Source organism: Agaricus bisporus (assembly GCF_000300575.1).
Source record: "Agaricus bisporus var. bisporus H97 unplaced genomic scaffold AGABI2scaffold_15, whole genome shotgun sequence".
NCBI lineage: Eukaryota > Fungi > Basidiomycota > Agaricomycetes > Agaricales > Agaricaceae > Agaricus > Agaricus bisporus.
The window spans coordinates 92781-114441 of record NW_006267350.1 but is presented as its reverse complement, the minus strand read 5'-3'; the positions used below and the strand labels follow the sequence as shown (position 1 = coordinate 114441).

At 46.0% G+C, this 21661-nt stretch overlaps 12 protein-coding genes across 12 annotated transcripts; 7 read left to right on the top strand and 5 right to left on the bottom strand.

Moving 5' to 3' along the window:
• Positions 1-40: 40 nt before the first annotated feature.
• Positions 41-1461, bottom strand: AGABI2DRAFT_195924 (hypothetical protein). Its single transcript, XM_006456947.1, has 9 exons — positions 1382-1461; positions 1303-1323; positions 1187-1251; positions 1004-1124; positions 689-935; positions 565-616; positions 475-514; positions 297-407; positions 41-240 (listed from the first exon to the last, which is right to left on the bottom strand). Exons 1-9 carry the CDS (start codon positions 1424-1426, stop codon positions 172-174), a joined length of 771 nt encoding a protein of 256 aa, XP_006457010.1. The 5' UTR covers positions 1427-1461; the 3' UTR covers positions 41-171.
• Positions 1462-1555: 94 nt separating this feature from the next.
• AGABI2DRAFT_212258 (hypothetical protein) lies at positions 1556-2959 on the bottom strand (the record flags this gene model as incomplete). The annotated part of the gene is made up of 4 exons (XM_006456946.1): positions 1556-2050; positions 2119-2258; positions 2316-2506; positions 2562-2959. 4 exons carry the CDS (start codon positions 2957-2959, stop codon positions 1556-1558), a joined length of 1224 nt encoding a protein of 407 aa, XP_006457009.1.
• Positions 2960-3600: 641 nt separating this feature from the next.
• Positions 3601-4705, top strand: AGABI2DRAFT_212253 (hypothetical protein). Its single transcript, XM_006456945.1, has 4 exons — positions 3601-3674; positions 3729-3853; positions 3909-4419; positions 4477-4705. The coding sequence occupies exons 1-4, from the start codon at positions 3627-3629 to the stop codon at positions 4582-4584; spliced, it is 792 nt and encodes a 263-aa protein (XP_006457008.1). The 5' UTR covers positions 3601-3626; the 3' UTR covers positions 4585-4705.
• Positions 4706-6428: 1723 nt separating this feature from the next.
• AGABI2DRAFT_181398 (hypothetical protein) lies at positions 6429-7526 on the top strand. Its single transcript, XM_006456944.1, has 2 exons — positions 6429-7386; positions 7450-7526. The coding sequence occupies exon 1, from the start codon at positions 6448-6450 to the stop codon at positions 7378-7380; it is 933 nt and encodes a 310-aa protein (XP_006457007.1). The 5' UTR covers positions 6429-6447; the 3' UTR covers positions 7381-7386; positions 7450-7526.
• Positions 7527-8112: 586 nt separating this feature from the next.
• AGABI2DRAFT_154430 (hypothetical protein) lies at positions 8113-11173 on the top strand (the record flags this gene model as incomplete). Its single annotated transcript, XM_006456943.1, has 16 exons — positions 8113-8220; positions 8248-8394; positions 8451-8497; positions 8593-8918; positions 8980-9051; positions 9104-9174; positions 9230-9252; positions 9311-9446; positions 9565-9576; positions 9635-9857; positions 10130-10207; positions 10241-10298; positions 10353-10374; positions 10507-10630; positions 10782-10991; positions 11049-11173. 16 exons carry the CDS (start codon positions 8113-8115, stop codon positions 11171-11173), a joined length of 1782 nt encoding a protein of 593 aa, XP_006457006.1.
• A 1070-nt stretch (positions 11174-12243) lies between these two features.
• Positions 12244-13157, top strand: AGABI2DRAFT_188756 (hypothetical protein; the record flags this gene model as incomplete). Its single annotated transcript, XM_006456942.1, has 2 exons — positions 12244-13008; positions 13072-13157. Exons 1-2 carry the CDS (start codon positions 12264-12266, stop codon positions 13155-13157), a joined length of 831 nt encoding a protein of 276 aa, XP_006457005.1. The 5' UTR covers positions 12244-12263.
• Positions 13158-13394: 237 nt separating this feature from the next.
• AGABI2DRAFT_212249 (hypothetical protein) lies at positions 13395-14748 on the bottom strand (the record flags this gene model as incomplete). Its single annotated transcript, XM_006456941.1, has 3 exons — positions 14629-14748; positions 14488-14571; positions 13395-14418 (listed from the first exon to the last, which is right to left on the bottom strand). The coding sequence occupies exons 1-3, from the start codon at positions 14742-14744 to the stop codon at positions 13395-13397; spliced, it is 1224 nt and encodes a 407-aa protein (XP_006457004.1). The 5' UTR covers positions 14745-14748.
• A 262-nt stretch (positions 14749-15010) lies between these two features.
• On the bottom strand, positions 15011-16087 carry AGABI2DRAFT_188753 (hypothetical protein; the record flags this gene model as incomplete). Its single annotated transcript, XM_006456940.1, has 5 exons — positions 15888-16087; positions 15654-15841; positions 15527-15595; positions 15305-15472; positions 15011-15234 (listed from the first exon to the last, which is right to left on the bottom strand). Exons 1-5 carry the CDS (start codon positions 16064-16066, stop codon positions 15011-15013), a joined length of 828 nt encoding a protein of 275 aa, XP_006457003.1. The 5' UTR covers positions 16067-16087.
• Positions 16088-16413: 326 nt separating this feature from the next.
• AGABI2DRAFT_122877 (hypothetical protein) lies at positions 16414-17183 on the top strand (the record flags this gene model as incomplete). Its single annotated transcript, XM_006456939.1, has 4 exons — positions 16414-16534; positions 16588-16821; positions 16874-16977; positions 17025-17183. 4 exons carry the CDS (start codon positions 16414-16416, stop codon positions 17181-17183), a joined length of 618 nt encoding a protein of 205 aa, XP_006457002.1.
• Positions 17184-17282: 99 nt separating this feature from the next.
• Positions 17283-17833, top strand: AGABI2DRAFT_122876 (hypothetical protein; the record flags this gene model as incomplete). The annotated part of the gene is made up of 3 exons (XM_006456938.1): positions 17283-17363; positions 17417-17727; positions 17785-17833. 3 exons carry the CDS (start codon positions 17283-17285, stop codon positions 17831-17833), a joined length of 441 nt encoding a protein of 146 aa, XP_006457001.1.
• Positions 17834-18177: 344 nt separating this feature from the next.
• Positions 18178-19286, bottom strand: AGABI2DRAFT_122875 (hypothetical protein; the record flags this gene model as incomplete). The annotated part of the gene is made up of 4 exons (XM_006456937.1): positions 18178-18309; positions 18377-18696; positions 18754-18853; positions 18909-19286. The coding sequence occupies 4 exons, from the start codon at positions 19284-19286 to the stop codon at positions 18178-18180; spliced, it is 930 nt and encodes a 309-aa protein (XP_006457000.1).
• A 498-nt stretch (positions 19287-19784) lies between these two features.
• On the top strand, positions 19785-21583 carry AGABI2DRAFT_181394 (hypothetical protein; the record flags this gene model as incomplete). Its single annotated transcript, XM_006456936.1, has 6 exons — positions 19785-19828; positions 19890-19929; positions 20188-20278; positions 20621-20706; positions 20877-21066; positions 21123-21583. 6 exons carry the CDS (start codon positions 19785-19787, stop codon positions 21389-21391), a joined length of 720 nt encoding a protein of 239 aa, XP_006456999.1. The 3' UTR covers positions 21392-21583.
• Positions 21584-21661: the final 78 nt, after the last annotated feature.

Sequence of the window (21661 nt, the reverse complement as noted above, 5' to 3'; positions counted from 1 at the left end):
GACGTGTTACAATTCGTCGCTTTTGCAAGACTCAAGCGTCATGCTGATAAAGTTGTGAATTGGCTCGTCCTGCTTCGAATTGTAGCATTGCAAGTACAACACGCAAATCGGTCCAATTTCAATAAGCTAAAGCTCTGTAGTTTTTGTACACGTAAACCATTTATGCGGCACTCAGAGTCTCAGACTGAGATTATGTTCATCCACGAGTTTCTTGACGAGCTGCGCGATTTTGACGGCGCCCTTATAAGGCGTCAACCTCGTTGGCATGGTATCGAAGAAGAAAAAGAAATACTGACCGGGGTATCAGAATGAACGCAGATAGTCACTTCTTCGACATTATCACCAAGAGGGAGGAACTTTCCAGATACATTCGTTGTAATCAACCGGCTTTGAAGGAGCCGATTCACCTTCAAGCAAGTTTCGGCATTAACTCTGCGGGAAAGTTGCAGCATGAATTTCGACGAGGGAACTCACCCGATCGACAACATCCTCCTCTTTTACTGGATCATGGGTCCTGACGATACATAAATAAAAATAAGACGTAGTCTCTTAAGAAATACTTACTTCGTAATCAAGAGTTTACCAGTTTCGTCATATTTTAAATCGGCAAACCATTCTAAATACATGTCAGGTATGTTTATCACTCGACGTCTGAAAGAAAAAGAGAAAGAAAGAAAGTGGGGCTTACCTGGTATGAATTTAACTTTTTCCATGCTCGCCGCAGCTTCATGCATCGTCCCAGCTAATCCAACAAATGCTACTTTGTCACCAAAGACTTTGCAAGCCCTAATGCCAGCTCTCGCCAACTCCAGATCTCTAGCCATCTGTCCATAAATTGCCCCATGCGGTTTGAAGTGGTGCATCTCCATGCCATGGAGCTTGAGAAAACCGAACAAAGCGCCGGCTTGGTACACGAAACAATTAAACAATTCCGTCTGGATAGATGGGAGACAGGGGTTGATGCTGCTGCACAGTACGAGAATAACAACATGAGTGAACGTACATCAGAGATTTTCATCTCCCTTCGACCGAACCCTTGTTTATCCGGCAACGAAGGATGTGCACCCACTTTGACGTTGTAGAGTTTTGCGTACGTGACGGTTTGGTTCATGATATCCCAATCTCTTATTGACCCTTCGCATTAGCACAAGGCAAAGATTTGGATAGAAACCTGGCGAGAACTTACGAGGCATGGAAACCACATGCGACATTGGCCAAGTGAATAGTTTTCATGAGCTCTTCATCGTCTCCCTACAGAAACCTTTAACGGCAAATATTGGTAAACGGGGTTTTTAAGCTTACCATACGATAAAGACTATACCCCTATATGGTTGACATCGAAGTCGATACAACATGAAACGACAGGTTAGGGTGAGCTTACTTCGCCTAGATCACAGTTAACAGTGGCTTTCAAAGGTCTTGCCATGTCTGTAAGTTTGGGTATCAAGCAGATAGTAGGTTCAATACAGGGTTCGGTGACGAATGGTCACTGACCCTGGCTAATTACAAACACGTGACATATTATAAGGTCCGGTTCAAAGTCCCACGGCTAACTTTAACACACTCCCATCCAACTGGCAAAGATGACACTGACAGCGACAGAAAGCGCCACAGTCCTGCCCACACCGTGTAATCGTAGACTGGTATACCCACCGTTCGCTCCCCTCGCTCCGTCGGCAACCCAATCCCTCCAAGCCGAATGCAGTTGAATCGCAAATGCTTCCGATTCGGGCGACATTGATCCTTCATGAGGGAATGAATACGGGTTGACGACAGGGGTTAGCCAACCTTCTGGTGTCAAGTGGCTATAATTTGGGAACGCTGTCGGTGACGTAGATGACGTCGTTGTTGAAGATGGTGGTCCCCCAGATGGTGAAAACAACGTTTGTCTAATCTTCTCTGCAGCAGGCACATGCGTAAACTGATTCAACATAACAGCCGCCCTGAACACGGTAGCGGCCAATAGAGCGGAACCAGAAGTATCATAAAAGTTGCCTGGCGAATCGGCAGGGACATCTGGATAGTTCGTCCATAGGTTCGCTGTGGTATCCTGTATTTTAAAGTTCAATCCTGATTATAAAAGGCCGCGAAACAGTGAGCAAAAATGAATAGGCGTACGAGAACGGCATACATCCCATCGTGAATTTCTTCTATCCAGTCTGTTAAATCTCCTTGTTGATCTTTCATTTTCTGCGCAAATAGGGAATTACGAATTGTAGCCAAAACGCGGAGCATTCCAGCTGCAGCCCATCCATTACCTGAAGGATTATAAGCTCTGGACACTAGTCGTATGCAAGCCACCTACGGAGACATACCGGTCGTCCAATGCTTCTCATCCGTGCCACTACCAAGTACGACATGTTTCCACCGGTTTTGAGCATCTGAATCCCGCAGATAGTTTCTATACAATTTGATTTGATTGTACGCTTCCATTAATAACGTCTGGTTATTTGATATGATACCGTAGTATGCCAGGAAGGGTGGTACCATATACACAGAGTCGCTCCTTTTCCAAAGCATCATGAAACGAAGGAAGAAAGCAGGCGAAACTGACTGCGTACCAAAGTTGAAGCTCTTTCTCTCGATGTGAAATAGCTCCATCATCCGTCCGGGGGATTACACTCAACAACCAATCTAATTCATCCTTAGCTGCACCAGCATAATCCAACCCACTCCCCCGATCTACTCCTGTCCAATTCGCCAACAAGACACACATACCTATCGATGCTGGATCTCCAGCACTACCATCGGGGAGCAGTGGTCTCGGCCCTGAGATATTTTGAACCGGTCTATTAGCCACCACATCCTTGGCGATCGAGAAAAAGGGTTCGAGAGCGGAAGATAAATCATCGGGAGGCGAAGAGGGTGGCGGTGGTAAGTTGTTGTTGGAAAACACTGAGTAACGCGTTGCGTTGAGTTCGAGGATCGTTTGCGTTCTTGTACCTATTTCCCAACTCATTAAGGAACGAAGCTTGAATTTCATTTCAGTCAGACGGGCCATCATTGATCAAAACTTACCTCTTCTTGGCACTTTCTGTCAGCCGCTGACTGATGATATTAACTTGCTCATCCGTCAAGTTTTGAGTCAATGACAGCGGGAAGAGCGATAGCAGTAGAACGAAGCAAGACCAGCTGTAGTATTTTCTGATCATGAACTGCATTATCGTTCTCCTGAAACAGGAGGTCCCTCGTCGGCCAGGGTATCGCTAGATTGAAAAGTGAGAAGTGAACGAGGGAGTAGGAAGAGGCCGAGGAGGAATGGGAATGAAACGATACTGCACAGCAAAACCCAGTCCAAGACTCCAAGCAACATGTCGGGCTAAAAACAAAACACATATCACATCTTGCCGGACAACAGCCGAAACACAGAAAGCCAGTCCCCTTTGATTTGAAAATTATTCACACCTCCTTTAGAACACGTCTCACGGCTTGATATTCAGTATCTTTTTGTGCTATTGTAAGTTCAACTTGAAAACTCTGTTGTAGTCTCTTGTACTGTCTTTGAGACAGCCAACTCGTTTCTATGAGTGTGAGAAAAAGGCTTGGAGCGGGTAGATTTCTATTGATGGGTCACTGATCAGAAAAAACAGCTTGTCCTCCACCGAATCCAGCTAGCGCAACACTCAATGACGTCGGAAGACGACGCTTCCCTCGACCTCGATGCTATGTTTCCCGTTCGTCCAATAATCCGATATCCATCCCCCACTTGTGACAGCGGTTCATCATAGGAACCCGATCGTCCACCAACGCCGCCACCTACATTCTCAACCTATACTCGACAAATATCTGATTCTGACTTGAAAGATATACGAATCAGATTAGTTGGTAGCCATCCATTGTGGGCCCATCACCTGTACGTACCTTTCGACGTAGCATGACCTTGTTTGTTCTCTGATATCTTTGACCAGATGGAACGCCTCTAGATCATTTGCCGCATTTCTTGATCAGACTCGATTTTGCGAAAACCGAACTACACTCGAGCTTGGCGCGGGAGGTGCTCTACCTAGTATCATTGCCACGCTTACGGGATCCACTACCACAGTTATAACCGATTATCCAGACCAACCACTCCTCGCCAATATCCTTCACAACGTCTCACAAAACGTACCTCATCGAAATGACAGAGTGTTCGTGACGGGTTACATATGGGGACAAAATACCACACCTCTTTTGAAATTATTATCAGAAGGGAGTGATGGTTTCGACGTAATCATGCTTTCCGATTTGATTTTCAACCATTCGCAACATGATGCATTACTGGACACTTGTGAACAGGTTTTATCTTCTTCGCCGGGCGCTGCAGTATTTGTGTTTTATACACATCACCGACCGCATCTCGCTCATCGTGATATGGAGTTTTTCGATAAAGCTCGGCGAAGAGGTTGGAGTACGGACAAAATTGTGGAGGAAACATATCCAGTATGTAAATCAAAATTAATCAATCAAATCCATTGTCTGATACTCTCCCCTTATTAGCCTATGTTTCCAGACGACCCAGGAGACGAAGCTGTACGATCAACGGTACATGGATGGAAATTAACATACAACAAGTCGTCTACAAACTCTCAAACGGTCCAAACCTGATTCCCATCCCCATTCGTACACTTCCAAACCTGTACCGGATTATAATTCTCATTACTTCCACCCGTCAAATCCATGCAGAACCCTTTCCACACTTCCATTCAGTTCATATTGGAAGAAAAGTCGATCATCACATACCGCTATCCTTTAACGAGATTCTTTTATCATCCGTATAATACCAAGTCTGCGCCGGTAGATTCGGGTAACAAGTCCAGATTGTCAACTTGGTTCCGTTGGTTGGAGCTGTATAACGCACGCCAGAACTTTTTTTAGCAAATGTCGAAAGAGCGGCACACTTATATGCTTACCTTTTCCCGCATCTAAGCAAAAATTCTTCCCCGCCACTTTGACTTTTGTGGTTCCCGGTTGCAGCGACCAGTTTTGCGCAGGGGTACCATTGCATTCAAAGCTATATCAATGCACACCCGAAATATATCAGTATATCGTCCACAGCGGGCAGGAGAAACAGGCAAGAGGAAACGTACATATCAACAGGTGTACCGTCTTTATATCCACTTTGGCGTACATCGAGGCATTTGGTTTCATCATGCATAGGATGAATCTGATAATATATTTGTTCGCGAGACCATTGTTGGAATTGAGGGCGGGCAGCGGAGACGCCGGGTATGGTTATCAAATAGGCAGATGCGTAGGATGCAATGAGGATGAATACGAAAACATTGATGATGGGAGAAAAAATGCGAGGCATGGCTATGAAACGATCTCAAGTAAGCTGTGTATGTGCCAGTAGAGTATGATTAGATGAGAATAAGGGATGATTGTGCACGGAGAAGAAGAATACGAAGTAGTATGAAGTTGTACGTTTTACTTTGTCAAATCTATTTTTAAGCAGTGACGTCGGTCATCAGAACTTCTATGCTGGACCTCACTTCAGAGCTTGAGCATGTATTCTACTACTCGGGCAATGTTTTTCCATGGCATAGGTTAGCCAAGGGATCAGGCTGTGAATATTTCGAAAGCCGGAACACTAAAAGTCTTGAAACTGGCCATGTCTTCCTCCCGCCATGGCTCTCTGATATCCGGTCATCATTCTCTCTAAACCACGTATAACGCATGCATTGTTATCAACATTCCCCCTTCGCTCACATAAGGAACTCCATCAACTACGATTGACATAGATAGCGCGTCTAGTTACGATGGTGCTTTCGGTACACCTCTTAAATTATCACAAAGGATTCGAAGTTTGATCGTTGGTCAATGCGGGAACAAGGCTTTCCAGACAGTGTTTTCGTCAAATCTTTGATGATCGTACAGAGGTTCAGCATGAAGATCTATATCCATATATGCAACAAGTTCTCATAGTGGTCTAAGCTTTGCGAACACTATTTAATATTCCGGCACGTTTGAACAAGAAAGAAAAGGTAGAACAACGGAGAGGTGATGCTCACAAATCGGCCTACGTGATCATGAACGTTTGAACGTTTGCCATAATATGGAAATTGGTGATGGATCCGAGGATATCTACGGGCCCTCCTGAATTGTTTACCAGAGTCGCTAAGGGTTTCATATCTCAATCTACCTTGAACTCGACAGAGGTGTCATCGTGGATTGAATCATGGTAGTCGGGTATTGAGCATCTCGCACGTGCAGGTTTCTTGGGGGTTTTCCAGGGTCGAAGCCAAGCATTTCCCATTGACACAGCCTGACTGACTCAGAAACAGCTACTGTGGACAAATTGCAATTTCTCAATCGAAAGTAGGTTCAGCCTGTTCAACCCTACTAGGAAGCTCTTCATCGAAGCTGCCGCCTGTGTTTCCTCAAACTGGTGCATTTAACGCGCAAGTTAACTCGGTTCAGCAGTAGCCTTATATAAGCAACTGCCCCCTGTTACTTACTCCCACCGTGATGACCTCGCAACCTGGTTTGGGTGACGCCAAATTTCACCCCCTATTCAACGATGAGACTGCCGATATCATCATATCGTCGAATATGGGGACACTCTATCGCATGCACAAGCTCACTTTACGAAAAACTTCCAATCTCCCGCTACAATTTGATGATCAACATGTCCCATTAGACTCTTCTGGCGCGACTACCAACTCCGAAGCCCATATATCCTCCTTCAATGGTGTAAAGAGCGACATGAGCGATCCTGATATTACATTGCCATTTCCTGATCATCCCATCGAACGTGTACTTTCTATGATCAGTGGCTTATCCATGGATCCCTGGAAGTCGTTTACTGAGCTCGAACAGACCGTCGATGTCATCCAATACCTGGATACACCTGGTCCATTGTCAATCGTCCGAGCATCCTGCCTCATTCCCGTGTTTACAAGCGAGCCAGTTCGACTCTATGGACTCGCAGTCAAGTTTGGATGGGAAGACGAAGCTCAGCATGCTGCTCAGCTGACCTTTTCTCTCAATCTCCTCGGAGATGCCCAGGAAAGCAATCCCTCTCTAGGAGATCAACTTTCCAAACTCTCTGGAACAGCTCTCTACAAACTTCTCAAACTTCACCAACGAAGGCGAGACAAGTTCCGTGAATCGCTATACTCTCAATCGATTTTTGGGGCTGGTAATGTGCAAGAATCGATATGCTCAGTTTGCGCCTCGCATCTGGGTAACAGCCCTTGGCGCGATTTTCGTTCTAGGATGCTGTTGGAGATGGATCAGAGGGTTGATTGTGAAACCATAATGAACTCAGATTTGGAGGCATGGGAAGAAACTACGCGCTGCTTTGCGGCGCGGTGTGGGTGTGGACGGCTTTACTATGACAAGGTGGATACGTTGAGGGTGATTAGATGCTGTGTGAAGCAGCTGCCAAAGAATCTCTAAGTCTTCGTGGGTATTTTTTCTTTTCGATTTAGGCTTTCTTTGTTGCACTCACAGTCATTTTCTGATCAGATTTATCCGTCATCAATCGAATACGTATATGTATCATATCATGGTCGTTATAGCAAGTCTCAGAATATTTTTTCCGTATTTATTCCGTGTGGTTAGAACAGGTTAGAACGTTTTCAAGAAAATCCAGCTATGGCAAAGCAAATTATAATCAGTGGTATACCGATCATCAGCTTCACTATTATATCTCTGTCGGTATCAGTACAACGTGCTGTTGAACTTCAATCGTGCGATCCCGAAATGCAACGTTATATACTGCCTTGGTGAGTAAAAGTGATCGTGAGCCCGTCGTATAGCGTTCAACTGACACTTGATGTATTATGAATTGTGAAAGGCTTCTCAAACGCCTCAGAGAGCATGGCATTCTCAGGTCTTACGATGATCTTGGTAGGCTATGTCCTTAAAAGGGATAGTGGAGAGTACCCTGAAAGAAGTGGGAGGGTTTTTCTCGAATAGGAAAGTGGACATACGAACTTCAGCACTCTCTTGGCACTCTCCCACCAACTTTATTTGAGGTGATCATGAGAGTTGAGCGGAAACGTTCGAATGCTTCGTATGCATGCCACCAACGTGCATTGGAGCAAAGCAAAACCTTTCTATGATAGCGCTCAGCATAAATACCTGAGGCTTTTGGACTGAGCATTCGGCGACAGTTGCGTAATAAAAATGCGCTTCCTACTTGTGACGTCATCCCTCGTCGCCGGTACATATGCTACCTTCAACCACTTTGATAAAAACCTGGTTTTCCGTTCACCCTTCCTGAACGAACCTCAGGTGAGAGCTCCTCGATATTTTTAGTAGAGTGCGGTACTTATCTTTGCACAGTTTGGTCACGACATAGAGGCGCTAAGCAGGAGGAGTGCAGAGTTCTCGCGCAGGGATACCGTAAAGGCTTCACCCTTTAAAGATGAACCGTATCCTGGGTTCTATTCTTCTGATTTCAGTAACGTTAGACCGTTCATTGGTGAATGTCGCTGCATCGTTCTGAGTTACGGTAATTCTAGGCCGCGTCTGTCTGGAGTTCTGGAGTCAATTTCACTCATTCCGGTATGTTTTCATGGACCAAAGAACCATATGCGAAATTAATCACTAAACTTAGTTGCGAGCGTAAGTCTCATGCTGCCAAGCATCAGTCTCCTCCTCTAGAAGTTTATTTTCTCGAAACCAGGGCGATCCTCTCGACAGTTCCATCATTCTTTGGACGCGAGCTGAGCCGCTTCCCGATAGCAATGGTCAACTACCACCTGCCAATGTCCCTGTCTGTGTTTCTTTCAAGATCGCGACGAGCGATGACTTCAGACATCCTGTCGATACCGGAGACGTTTTCACAACCTATGACGTCGATTTCACCGTCAAGGTGGAAGCTACGAGATTGAGGGCGGACACCAAATACTTCTACCAATTCGCGGATTGCACAAACGCAAAGACTGTCAGCCCTACTGGAGCCACTCGTACTTTGTCCTCGCCCAACAGTGAGTCTTTTGTATACTCACGGGAGAAACAACAACACTGAGCATGATCCTCGTACTCTAGCACCTGCGAAGAAAGTCAACGGTGGCAAACCTTTGTCATTGGCGGTTTTCTCCTGCTCAGATTTCGGAGCTGGTAAAGCATTTCTCCCTAGCCCCGCGAAAGTTTTCTAATGAGATCAACTAAGGACACTTCAATGCTTACGGATATGCGGCACGTAACGTTACCCCCGATGTTTTTGTTCATTTGGGAGACTACGTATGTAACATTCAACCTCCTCTGAGGGATACCAATGCTAACTTTGGATTGCTAGATGTATGAGAGTGCCGGTAAAGGGTTGGTCAAGGATTAAACCTCCCATTGTTGAACCAGAGGGCTCATTGATCAAACGTAGTGCTAATATCGGGCGTCTTGTTCTTGGTCGGGTATTGGCGACAATTCACGATTATCGCGGCCGTTTTTCACAGTATAGGCAAGACCCTGATCTGCAATTTGCACATCAGATGTATCCTTGGATAGCTGTTTGGTGGGTCTCTTATTTTCGACCGTAGCTGGAGATATGACGACTTACGCCGATCATGTCAACACAAGGGTAAGCACTAGAATGGGTTCCTTTTGTACTACAAATGACCTCTGGCCACTTTTTAGGACGACCATGAGGTAAGAAATCGTTGAACCAACCAGAGGTAACTAGAAAACTAATCTTGTGGTATAATAGATCGCAAACAACGCTTGGAAAGCGGGAACATCAGCTTCAAACGACTCGGCAGCGGGATGTACGTTCTCTCCTTCAGGTGCCTGCTTCACGGACAGAAAAATGGCTGGTACTCGTGCATACCACGAGTGGATGCCTATTCGACAAGTCGATGCCGGGGACCAGCTTCGCATTTGGAGAAACTTCCAAATTGGAAAGTTACTGGACTTGACCATGCTTGACACCCGTGAGTTAATCTTTGGCTAACCCATCATTAAAGATTATGTTCATGAATTTAATTAAGGTCAATACGACCGTGATATTACTGATGTGATTTTGTTGTTACTTCTACATTTCTCTCTGGCTGACGCACATTTTCTTCTTTAGCTAAGCTACAACAAAGGTGGGTGGTTTATGAAAAATAGCCGCTGAAGTTGCCTCACCAAACATTTTCTGCGTTACGTTAGCTCGTAAGTACCTCAAATTTTACGGCCCTAGTGAAATATTAAGATTGGATAGTCGTTTCATCGCTTATCGACGACGCCGACCGTTCTATAATGGGACACAAGCAAGAGCAATGTACGCCTTACTATCCCAGTCGATAACGTGCTCAACTGAATTGTAAAACAGGGCTCTCCGATACGCTATCCCACTCAAAATCCCGGGGAGCGATCTGGCGTATCGTAGGGTCCGTATATTGAGTACCACTTGTACAGGTGCTAGAGCTTAAGAACTTTTACAGCCAACAAGTTGTGTTCACACAGGTGTTCAGAAACGGAAGTAAGTACATTCGAGCGGTGAAATAGAGCCGATAGAACTAACTTGTCGTCAATAGAGCTTAGTCTCGTAAGACCCAGCGTACTCCTCTCCGGAAATATTCACTATAATTACTACAGGATGCTTGGGATTCATACCGCGCTAACAGAAACCGCATTCTTGACCAATTATACAAAGAGCGCATCGATAATGCGGTCATCTTATCGGGCGATAGTCATGCTAATTGGGTATCAGACCTTGCTCGTAAGCGATTATTTTTTGACTGAGGCAACTTACATTTACGCGACAAATCGTTAGACATCAATGACACGAAAACGTGAGTTGGGCGGGATTCAGGAGACAATATATAAGACCTGACAAATTATCAGATATAACCAGTTCACTGGCAGGGGAGCGGTCGGTGTTGAGTTTGCTGGAACCGGTGTTACGTCTACTTCGGGAAGTTTTGTACCAGGCACTGTGCAGTCTGCTGCCAATGTCTCCGCCGGCTTCGTAGGAGAGAACATTGACTTGCAGTGGAGTGAAGGGTTTTTCAGGGGTTTCTTCTCCCTCGATGTTACCCCAGAGCATTTGAGTGCTACCTATTACTCAATGAGGAACGTTAGTGAGTATAATTTCTGTCAAACTCGTTTGGTATATGCGTTGACACCTGGTTCCCAAGCTTTCCGGAACTCAGATGGTTTCGTCTCTGCCAAGTTTAGCGTTAAGGCTGGAGATAACCACTTGACCCGCCCGGTTGCCGATGGTAAGGTTCTTAGTGGAGCATTGAAAAATGGGAACCATTAGTCGTTGTGCAGGAGCTTTAGAGAAACAGAATGCTTTCAGTATGCCTTTGGAATTAGAACTCTCGAATTGAAATGTGATGATTGAATTTTGCCATTTGGTAACACTGTCCGGATACAATAAACGTCGGCAGACAATAAGTAAGGGTCATCAGTTGGACATGAATTGATGATCAGATTATTGATGGACGTTCGGATGCTCGGAGATAAGTGGGTGACAACATGTGACCCGGGAGATAACTGATTGTCCTGAGGCTGACAGTTTGCCTACAACTTTCCTGCTGATCTACACTCCTCAATGAGCTCTCCAGACGATTCTGATATTCCTGAGGAACTCAAGGCATCTTTTCAACGTATGATGCGAGGCGTCAAAGGAATGCCTAATGGGAATCCCGACAAACTGCGGGAAATCATGACGGGCTTATACAATGGCACCTTGGACATTAGTGAAATGCCTGGACCTACTGGGAGAAACAGAGAAATCTCTGTTCCCATTCAGAAACTCGACAAATGTGGCGTCTGTTTCCAGACGACCAGCTTGCGTCTCTGTAATTCGTGCGCTTCGGTATGTACTTAGTTTTCGTCTGAATTGACAAGTCGGTGCTGAATATCTGATGTGGCAGGCAATATATTGTTCTCGAGAATGCCAAAGGGCGGACTGGCGAGATCACAAACGGTTCTGCTGTACGTCTCACCCATCTGCATGTTTGAAATGTTCTCGATCTTAGTTCCTTCAAGCACAAACGCAGCAGATCAATCTCAAAGTATTCTACCCTTTAATCGCCTACCTCTTTGTTACTCTTCGACGCCAAGTCCCCAAATCCTTGGATTCGTTTCCCAAGAATATCGACCCATACATCTTATCCGTATATGAAGGTTTCGGCATTCGCAAAGAACCACGCCCGCTTTCGCATCCCGCACTTTCTCAAAGAATCATTCGAGCTACTATGCCTGGTCCTCGTAGAGCCACGGAATCCGAGAACACGCAACACCATACCGTCGTCCTTGGAGATACTTACAATCTTCAAATCTCTCAAATCCCTGATGCGGCAAAGTTAGCCAAGTGGTGGAGAGGTAAAACCTGGGCTGATGCTATGCGGTTTTACGTGCATGTTGTACGAGAAACGGATATTCTGGAAATCACTGTCGCTGTTTCCCTTCTCCTCCTTTCCGAGGTTTATTCGACGCGCCTGTCTAAACCTCGTAGCACCGACGACTCGGGGAAACCCATTTCGGAATGGGAGCCACGTTCCGGTTACCGCCTTGAATTTGGGCGTAGTCCCGTTAGCGACTTCGGTATCTGCAAGGGCAGAATCCAAGGAAAGGCGAATCGCGTTCAAACCTGGACTTATTACCACCCCCAACCAAACACTAGAACGACTGTACTCGATTCCGATAATCATTATTGGATGTACTTCCGCACCATCAAAGGCGAAGAAATCACCCTCGATTGTTGTAGTTTTGCTTATGGGATGACGGGTTGTGTCGACGCTTCACCTTGCCTCACGGCGCTTTCTGAAGTATTCAGGGATTGGGGAAGCACGCGTACACCTGCATACTTCCACCCTTCGAATCATCAAGAAGAATCCCACATTCTCATCGAAGAACAACGTTTCTCTGTGATGCAAAATACACTCTTGCATGGCGCACTCGCCTGGGAGGTATCTGGCGCACGCGACGAAGGCCAACGCGTACGTCTGCGTCAATTCATACAACAAGTTCAAGGAACACCATGTACGACTGCTCAAGAAGAGCGAATTAACGATTTTCGCACACATGGTGGACTTTTGTTGGATCAAATCTTGGTCGGAAAGTGTTGGAAGGATTGGGAGAAACCGAGTTTTCATAGTCGGGACGAGACTTTCGATTCCGGTAAGTTGAGAGCGGATCTGTTTACGAAAGCATCGAAGCAAGACCCTGAGTACAATGGCAAACTGAAAGGATTGGTGGGCATGTTCATGGAGGCGTCAGGGCAGATATCAAATTGATCTTTTTCTGTTTTCTGTCTCGACTTTTTTTCTTCCGCACATTTGTATCATTATTCTTTTATCACTACAGCACGATGTTGCAACGGACAATCACGAAAGCTTGATGTATTGCATCCAATCTACCAAGTAGATAAGTAATGTTTTTCTATAATATCCATTGAAAACTCTCGCGCATGCCTATAAAAAATTTGACGGTCGACTTGGTTTTCTCGGTAGGATAAAGCTGGATAAAGAAATCTACGCGAGAGAAATCCACTCTGCAATCGCTTTGTAAGTATCAGTAAATTCTGGTTTATGCCATGGGAAAACCATGTAATCATGAAAACCGTCAGGTGCTTCATAATACCGTACCATTCCATCTCCATCAGATACACCATTCCCTTCACCTATATCCTTGATCATCCTATCCCGCAACGTTCGGATTTGATCAATGAGAACTTCAGCACCGCCGGCAACAATGAACGTCCTGGGAAAACGTTTGAAATTCACAACTAGCGATGGGTATAGGGATGCCGGTGAGATATACGGGTTGTTTTGGGCGGCCTCGAGTCCATGGGGACCAGTGAACGCTTTCACTGGGTCTTTGAGCTTTTCAGTAGGGTCCCCGAGAACATCAGATGCGATATTTTTTGAGACCGATCCGTTTTCAAGGTGGTCGTGACTGTCCGAGAGATCGGCCCAGGGGGAAAGCAAAAGAAGGGCACCTGGTGGTGCTGGTAGTTCTGGCGTCCAACTATACTCCACGAGATAACGGGTGAGAGCGTAAGCGAGATTTGCACCAGCCGAGTCACCCTCGACTATGATATCGGATGGGTCAAAACCAATTTCGTTGACCAGAAATACATAAGCGGTTAGAGCATCAAGAAGTGCGGTGGGGAAAGGGTGTGCATCTGGCTGTGTAGATGATAGACGGTATTCGGGTGCGAAAACGCGTTGAATGCTGTTAGTGTGTTTGATGAGGTAACGACCAATGACGCCAGGTATTTCTGTGGGGTGTGCAGAGATTCGGGTGTAACTACCGCCGTGCAAGGACAGAACGACTTTCTCTCCACGTTCGGGGCGGGATGTGTGTTTGATGTTAGCACCTTCTTGAATCGTCCAATACCCGGGTATCTTTATTGGTTCGACACATGCGCGCTGTGCCCACTCCGCTAAATTGCCCACGACGAGAGAGCTGCGTACAGGTGGAATCCAGACAGCGGGGACTCCGGGAGTAATTTTGAGAGCTCTATGATCAGGTGAAAAATTCATTCGACCAATGCTAATCCGAGGGCATTTGAGAAAATCGATCGTAAGCGATCGTAAGAGTGACATAATTAAGCCCGCTTACTTTTCTTCTACTTCGGAAACTGTGCGTATCAATTTAACCAGTAAAACGCGTCTGATATCCCAGGACCTTCTTGGTCGAAGAGTTCTGCAACGACAACGTATGAATCAAGGAACCCGAATAGGGGTTACTTTAAGGACTCACCTTGGAATGGCCAGCAACGTCCATAGAGGAATGCGAACAAATAGAGTGGTCAGGATGACGTAGGTAATGAACAAAGCCTTCCACGGCTGCGCGCCGTACTTGTAAATCACCGGCATGAAGGGAAAAAGGAGGCCAACTCCTAACGCAGGGCCGAAGTAAGTCCCGCGTTGTACCAGACACGTGCTCAATAGAAGTTCAAAAACGAGGTCATCCAGTGCAAGTGATGAGTTTCTTAGCGTCTGAAAACGCCTAGGAGTCAAGGGGACTCTATATAAGTGTTCGTGATCACTTCAACATGCATGCTTTGCTATACGGTATCATAAGTGGAGAGGGTATACAACGATGCTGGACAGGTACAAGAAAACAAGTGAGAAAAAGTCCTTCAAGCCTTGAGGTTATAATCGACGTCCTGTTCTTCCTTCTCATGCATAGGTGAATGCATTTGTTCTGGGGTAGCATCGCTTTCTCCCCTTCCCTTCACCAAACGTTCTCTCAACACGACAACATACCGAATAAGGATAAAAACAATAGCTTGGCCAACTCCAATACCAAATATGTATCCTGCAAGAAGAGCGCCTTGCATTTGTGGATTCAGAAAATCGTAAACTGAAGGACATCCAAAGCAGAAAATTAACGTTAAATTGGTTAGGAAATGTTTGGAACTGTCGGATCGTACCATAGAATCCTTGACTCGCGCGAGTGATGTATGCAACACCCAAGTATAGCCCAAGCAAAGCAACCGTAATGGGAAGGTGGATCCAACGCAAATGAGGAGCATTTGTGAAGACGATTTCGAACAAGACGAATGGAAGATTCAAGATATGTTGCGAAATATTCTCCCATGCTACCGCAACACTATGTTAGTGTTGTAGAAGCCAACAATACAGTAAAAACATACCAACGAAGGGCGTCGAAAAGCTTTCTGAAGAGGAAAGCAACGCCCAGTATACAATAGTCACAATGACCGCTTTGATAACAAACCCGCTCTTAGTATTTACCCTCGTCGAAGAAAGGTGAAGACTCACGGTAGGTCGCTATCGTGGCAAAGAGTAATTCATGGAGAAATTGAAGTACTCTATGCCACGACTGTAGAGGATAACGCGACGGACGACTTTCCTTGCTCGTTCTCGCAAATGAGAGGGTTTGGACCCCAGAAGCCCAAAACCATGCTATAAGACCGACGTAGGAAAGATGGGTAAAGTACGAGAAGTACCTGTAACAAGAGTTAATGCCCGATACATTAATGGTAAGCTGAAAACAACAACCCATCCACGTCATCCAATACTGCGCCCGACCAAGCGAGGATCACGATATTGCTAACGAGTGCATATGAGCCAAGTACGAGGCGTAGACAGGCGAGCGTCAGAGGGGTAAAGAGATACGAAGTGACATATTTGCACTGCTGGTCGAATTCAATAATTGGTGAAGATACAGTCATGGGAGAAACAAAGAGATGGCGCTTAGCTTGTTTTGTTTGTAAATGTTGCATACGTTCTTTGCCCTGAGATATGAACTCATCAAGGCGTGGCATGCAAAGATGCGAGCAATAGCATCATTTGATACGTTTTGAGCATCGAAATCGTCCTCCGTTGGGTCACTTTGAGGCTCGCAGGGCCGAACGATTTGTAAACGAGCTTCAGTTTGCCGATCTTTCCCTTTCGAAGCGAGTCTCCTGCATGGATCAGGGAGTCGCATGAACAGGGAAGATCTGTAACAACAAAAACATGTTCCAGAGACCTGCGACATCCAATTCAAACGTAGCTTTTATTTGACCATGTTGGTTCCATGGCTTCATCTCCGACTCCGACAGCAACATACCGACCTGCTCACGTGTTGTCCGAAAAGTCCAGCCGACAACATCGCAACGTCTTCATTTGGTGTACAGTAAGGGACAAGGTGGCACTGGGTCGGCCGTTCTACTACTCTAATATAAGTTACCGAGCTCTAATCGGTGTCCAGGCTGGCGTGTGGGCGACGACTCTCCAGTCACTATCTCGACGGCATATCGTTGGATAACCACCGCCGTTGAAGTTCAGTCTCCTGGTTGGAAGGAAGTTAACACATTCATTCTATGCCCTGTCCATATTCGACCCAGTGGCGTGCTGACCTATCGTGTGCGCCAAAATGGTGCTGCCTTGCCTCGAGGATCTCATGACACCATTGCCCCCGGAGACTATGGGGTATATACTATAGGTGCGGATACTCTTTCATGTAGTAAGCACTATAGGCTGACCCCATCGCACAGGTGATGACTCTGACCCGAGACTTTACTTTCGCTTCGAACCAGAATTTTCATTTGCGAGCATGGAGATAGCGGTGGAAATGAATAGCCCTTCTCTCCTCTCCAAGGTAGAACATTGTCGCCTGAAATACTTGATCTTTCTGATTCAAAGTAGGCGTCGTTGACTCCCACTCTCATCCAACAAGCTATGGATAGAGATCATGAATGCCTTTTTTCTGGAGGCCGCGGTTCTGATGAACTCGTGGCAAGCTGGATATTTCCCCCTTTCTTAGGCTACAAGGCGAGTTTACCACACCTTATTCCTTCGTACTAAGTATCACTTACGCTTCTTCCATTCTTAAAGCTGTCCAATGAGAGAAATTCAATGGGTCGGTACTTTGCCAAACCTGAGACATGCGATTTGAGTGAGCTCATGGTGATTGAAAACGTCATATGCGGCCGCAAGGACATTATTGCTCTTTTTTGGGAGAACAAACTCGGAGTCGATGTTGACGTATGTAATAATCTTCGTTTCATGATTTGTGATATGTCATTCACGACATACAGGACAACCGCAGAATCGTCGTGTTCGAGGGATCAGAGAGCTTGAACAATGGTGCACCATTGAAAACCCATCTCACTCGTAGCCACGGATCCGATGGTCCCAATGACTCGTTTCTCCGCTTGCATTTCAAGGAGTGCCTTGCCGTCAGTGTCTGTCTTGGTGACGTCAGGGAAGATTACGAGGAGCAGGAGATAGAGATTTTCATGGAAGATCTTGGTGTCTACGACAATGAGATTGATCCAAGCGACCCACGATGGTCGACTAAACTAGGATCTTATGCCTATGACTGCCTTGTCAGGCAGGGAATGGCAGGGTGAGTGTTACATTTGTTCATTTCGCAGGACTTGCCACTGAAGATACCCTTGCCAAGGGCGTTCCAAGGGTCCCTTGGAAGCGACATGAAATCTCGGTGGAAGTAGCTTAATGTTTTGGTTGTATTTATAGCGCTGCTTGTATATTCGGAACGACATATACAATGCCTGCGATTGATGGCAGAAAGGCATATCCCCAAGGCTACCAAGGCATTCCTCTGGCGTAAATTTCATTCGAGAACCGTCGGCGTCGAGCAAAATCCAGATATAGACAAGTTACGTCCAATGACCGGGTGCGGCGGTGCAATGGAGGACTCTGATCGCTATGATCGTCTTTCCTCGCTCTCCGCGTTGAAATGTCAATAGGTCTAGGCCAAGTATACCCGAACTATGGAAATCAGTCACGGAGGGTATAGATGATTGAATAGACTATTCTGGAATAACAGGAATGATTAAACAAGGCACTCTACACGCAGCTCAGATACTTGCTCAACTGCATTGAATGTACTTATATCTTCGCTCTGTCTACGGAAGTAATCCGATCCTTGAGATACCCGATAAATAATTAAAAACGAAGCCATAGGCTAAGTGGACCGTGACGCAATTCTTGATTTTCAGAACATCAGTCAAATCAAATATCCTAAAGCTCACCTGCATAGGAATCCAAACTTGCGTCGCAACGTTTCCCAAAATACCCTGAATGTAACCCACAGCTGCGAATATATCGATGACGACGACCAAACTGGCCGATTCGATCAACACTGTCATTATATTGAGATAAGGCATTTGATGGCTTCCTCCAAAAGCATCGAGTGTGGCACGTCGATGACGGAGGATGAGAACGACGATGCATACAGTGATTAAGGCGTTTAGGAAACCGCTTATACCGTATTGGACTGGGAGGAGCACATTGGCAATTCCTTGACGTGCATTGAATACAGCGAACCCAACGATGACTATGGTACCCGTGCCTTTGATAGCCAAAGATTAACGTTTATACATCATCCTGTGTATTTCAAGCGACTCACAGATCATCACGATATAGACAATCAATGGCAATGCCCATAATAAAGTGGACCAACCCCTCTGGCCCCGTAAACCTCCACAAACTGTATAACACCTCCAGACCTGCCACAGTCATGGTCAGTAAATCAATTATGGAGCCGCAATTTAAATTTCTCACAAAGAGTCCGTCTGTCGTTATATTAGTCAACCATACAGTGATAGCGAAGCGTCCAAGGTATGGATTTGGTGGCTGCAAACCCTGGAAGAAGCAGACGTCGTCCAATATGCCGTCGAGCGTCACGAAAATCTCAGCAACTTCCGTCGCAGTCGCCAGGACGAGTGTGAACACCACGTATGTGATCAATAGTTTGTGATTGTTGATTCGTGGATGACTCCCACTCTGCGAGTCACTTCGTCGTAGTCCAACATAGCAAGCGTGTCCGACGACTACTAGAGCGCCATAGCCTATCCCAGACAGGATACAACCCACTATCCAAGATAGCCTAACCAAACGGGTGCTGTTGGGTAGAGCGCTGACACAGTCCTCTGCACTCATGCTAGATGGGGGTTTGGATAAGGCGAAGAAAAATGAATGATAACATTGCCCAACAACAGATCTTATGAGTATGGCAACTTTTGATCCTTAGCTGCGTGCTTCATCATGAGCGGACAAAGGGGGATATAGAGCGGCTGAGCGCGAGGGTGCTGAATTAGTATTCCACACGATTTGATAAGAATAGTTCGGGATGTAGATTGAGCACGACATTTGAATATGAACACGGAACATTGGCCTTTATCGGTCAAACCAAGGACACAACAGAGACATTATCACTGATGAGTCCACTCCTGGTCGCTCACATCAGCAAAATGTCAAGTCGGTGATCAATGCGCGTACCACCCATCATGAACATAACTATATATATATGTTGAAATCTTGGGGCTGTGAAATTATCTCCCAGAGTGAACGAAGCTGTGAGAAACACCTTACGATGCTCCCGGAAAGCCTTCATAGTCACCTATCAAACTTCGGTCAAAAAACATAGCTGTTTATTACATGCTCACACTCACAAGAACCCCCGAACGAAGTGCATTAATAAGGTGTGACCGAGAACGCGGTAATCTTGATGTACAGCTGAACTTCACCTACGACCTCGTTCAGGTCTCTAGATTGGTTGCACAATGTGGGCGAGGCGGCGACTGTGGGTTCGGATCGTGGACAGGAAAGGGCGGGGACCCAGAATAGTTCTTGAATGAATTGTTGCACATACGTCAGCTTCGGAATAGGGTTTGGATTCGGGCATCAGGGTTTGCTGAAACTCTGATTTGAGGTATAACAATGATGGCACGTCCAACATTCGATGTGGTCGAAGAAGGCTGGCGAGCCCGGGCGACTGGACAGTTTCATTAAAATTTCCTTGTAAACCGAGACTCGGTTTGTATATCTTGTGATGGTCCAGGTAGCTTCCTGGATCGTCGTATGGAATAATGATACTCTTATGAGCGACACAAACGACGACATTGTGAAGAGCATGGTTTCAGAAGGTGCAGGTCAGTTTCGGCCATTTCCCATTAAGCTTTGTTAGGTCTACTCACAACGTTCCAGGCGTTCTTATTGTGGCCGAGTGCCACAAAATCAGCGTCTATGAAAACAGTCAATCCAGTTCGAAAGAGAGAACTTCCGCGTAATCGGGAGAATTCATGGCTTGTTTTTGGACGGATGGAAGAGAAAGAGTCATCTGTGGTGAAGTTCAAAGTAGGATGAGCGAAATCACAAACCTCGTTGACCGCCTAAGATAGCATGACGCTTGAGCCTTTTGCAAAGATAGAGCTGTAAGACGTCCACCCAGAAGGCGTTACCTCCGTGACTGTGACTATACTTACTTGCTGCAGACCCTGATAACGTCACTACCAGCATGCCAGCCGGATCCTCTTTGGTGTATGAAGTCTCTTACCGACCTATAGGTTACGGTGGATATGTAAGTGGCCTAATGTACCAAGTTGGCGTGTTTGTACTTACTAGTGGCGACAGGGTTTCGTCCACGAAGCGGTTGAGATTCCCTCATGAAAAGTGGTTGCTATCAAAAAATCGCGCGTTCCTGGCCACGTCAAACCTCGTCAAACGGACTTTTCTAGAACACGAATGTAGGGTAATACAGCCTCTTCAAGGACACCCAGCCATTCCAGCTGTTTATGCATACGGCCGTCTACCCCATTTCGCGACTTTGGCCTTACCGGGCCTGTGCTATTCGAACCTCAAAAACGTCGAAGCGTGAAGAATTTGATATGGGTGTGCGGCACTGCCGATTGGGCATACATTAATGCACATCACGGCATTGGTATGTTATGCTACAACTCTTTCATATTTCTCATGCGATTGAGCTCTACCGGATAGACCTTGCACCGCGAGACGATCTTGAATCTCTCGTATACACAGCCTGTTTTGTCTTAACTGCCGGCCTGCCTTGGTTGACCGCCGCTTCTGTGTGGGAGTCTGACCGAAACAAGCGGGTCCGAGTCTGCAATTCGAAGACGAGTTTTTCACCCCGTCGTTCCCAGTGGAATTTGCTGAATTACTGGCTCATGCTCGTCAACTTCCCTTTGGAAAGACTCCCGACTACGACATTTGGCATAGACGTTTTGAAAATCTTGCGAACCGACTAGGATCGCGACCACATGAACCCCTGGATTGGTCCATAGACAAAGGTCGTTTGCCACTGCCAAGACTGCAAATTGTCCCGGAAGTAGACTGATGGTTATGGTGGAATCATCAGGAAAAGGGAGGTTTTATTATAAGGCTATTTGATGATCATTCAGTGTCATAAATTGCGAGTAATGATTATCTTACATTGTGACTGATTTTGAGGCCATATTCATAACAACTTGAGATAGCTACATGATAGTATGAAAACTGAAGCCATGATATCCCAAGTC

Bases quoted from the DNA above. Each gene is read 5' to 3' on its own strand.
- AGABI2DRAFT_212253 (XM_006456945.1), top strand. From the start codon at position 3,627: ATGACGTCGGAAGACGACGCTTCCCTCGACCTCGATGCTATGTTTCCC. The intron at 3,675-3,728 runs GTTCGTCCAATA...GGTTCATCATAG, and splicing joins ACCTCGATGCTATGTTTCCC to GAACCCGATCGTCCACCAAC. The intron at 3,854-3,908 runs GTACGTACCTTT...ATCTTTGACCAG, and splicing joins CCATTGTGGGCCCATCACCT to ATGGAACGCCTCTAGATCAT.
- AGABI2DRAFT_195924 (XM_006456947.1), bottom strand. From the start codon at position 1,426: ATGGCAAGACCTTTGAAAGCCACTGTTAACTGTGATCTAGGCGAA. The intron at 1,324-1,381 runs GTAAGCTCACCC...TCAACCATATAG, and splicing joins TTAACTGTGATCTAGGCGAA to GGGTATAGTCTTTATCGTAT. The intron at 241-296 runs GTCAGTATTTCT...ACGCCTTATAAG, and splicing joins GCGTTCATTCTGATACCCCG to GGCGCCGTCAAAATCGCGCA.
- AGABI2DRAFT_181398 (XM_006456944.1), top strand. From the start codon at position 6,448: ATGACCTCGCAACCTGGTTTGGGTGACGCCAAATTTCACCCCCTATTC.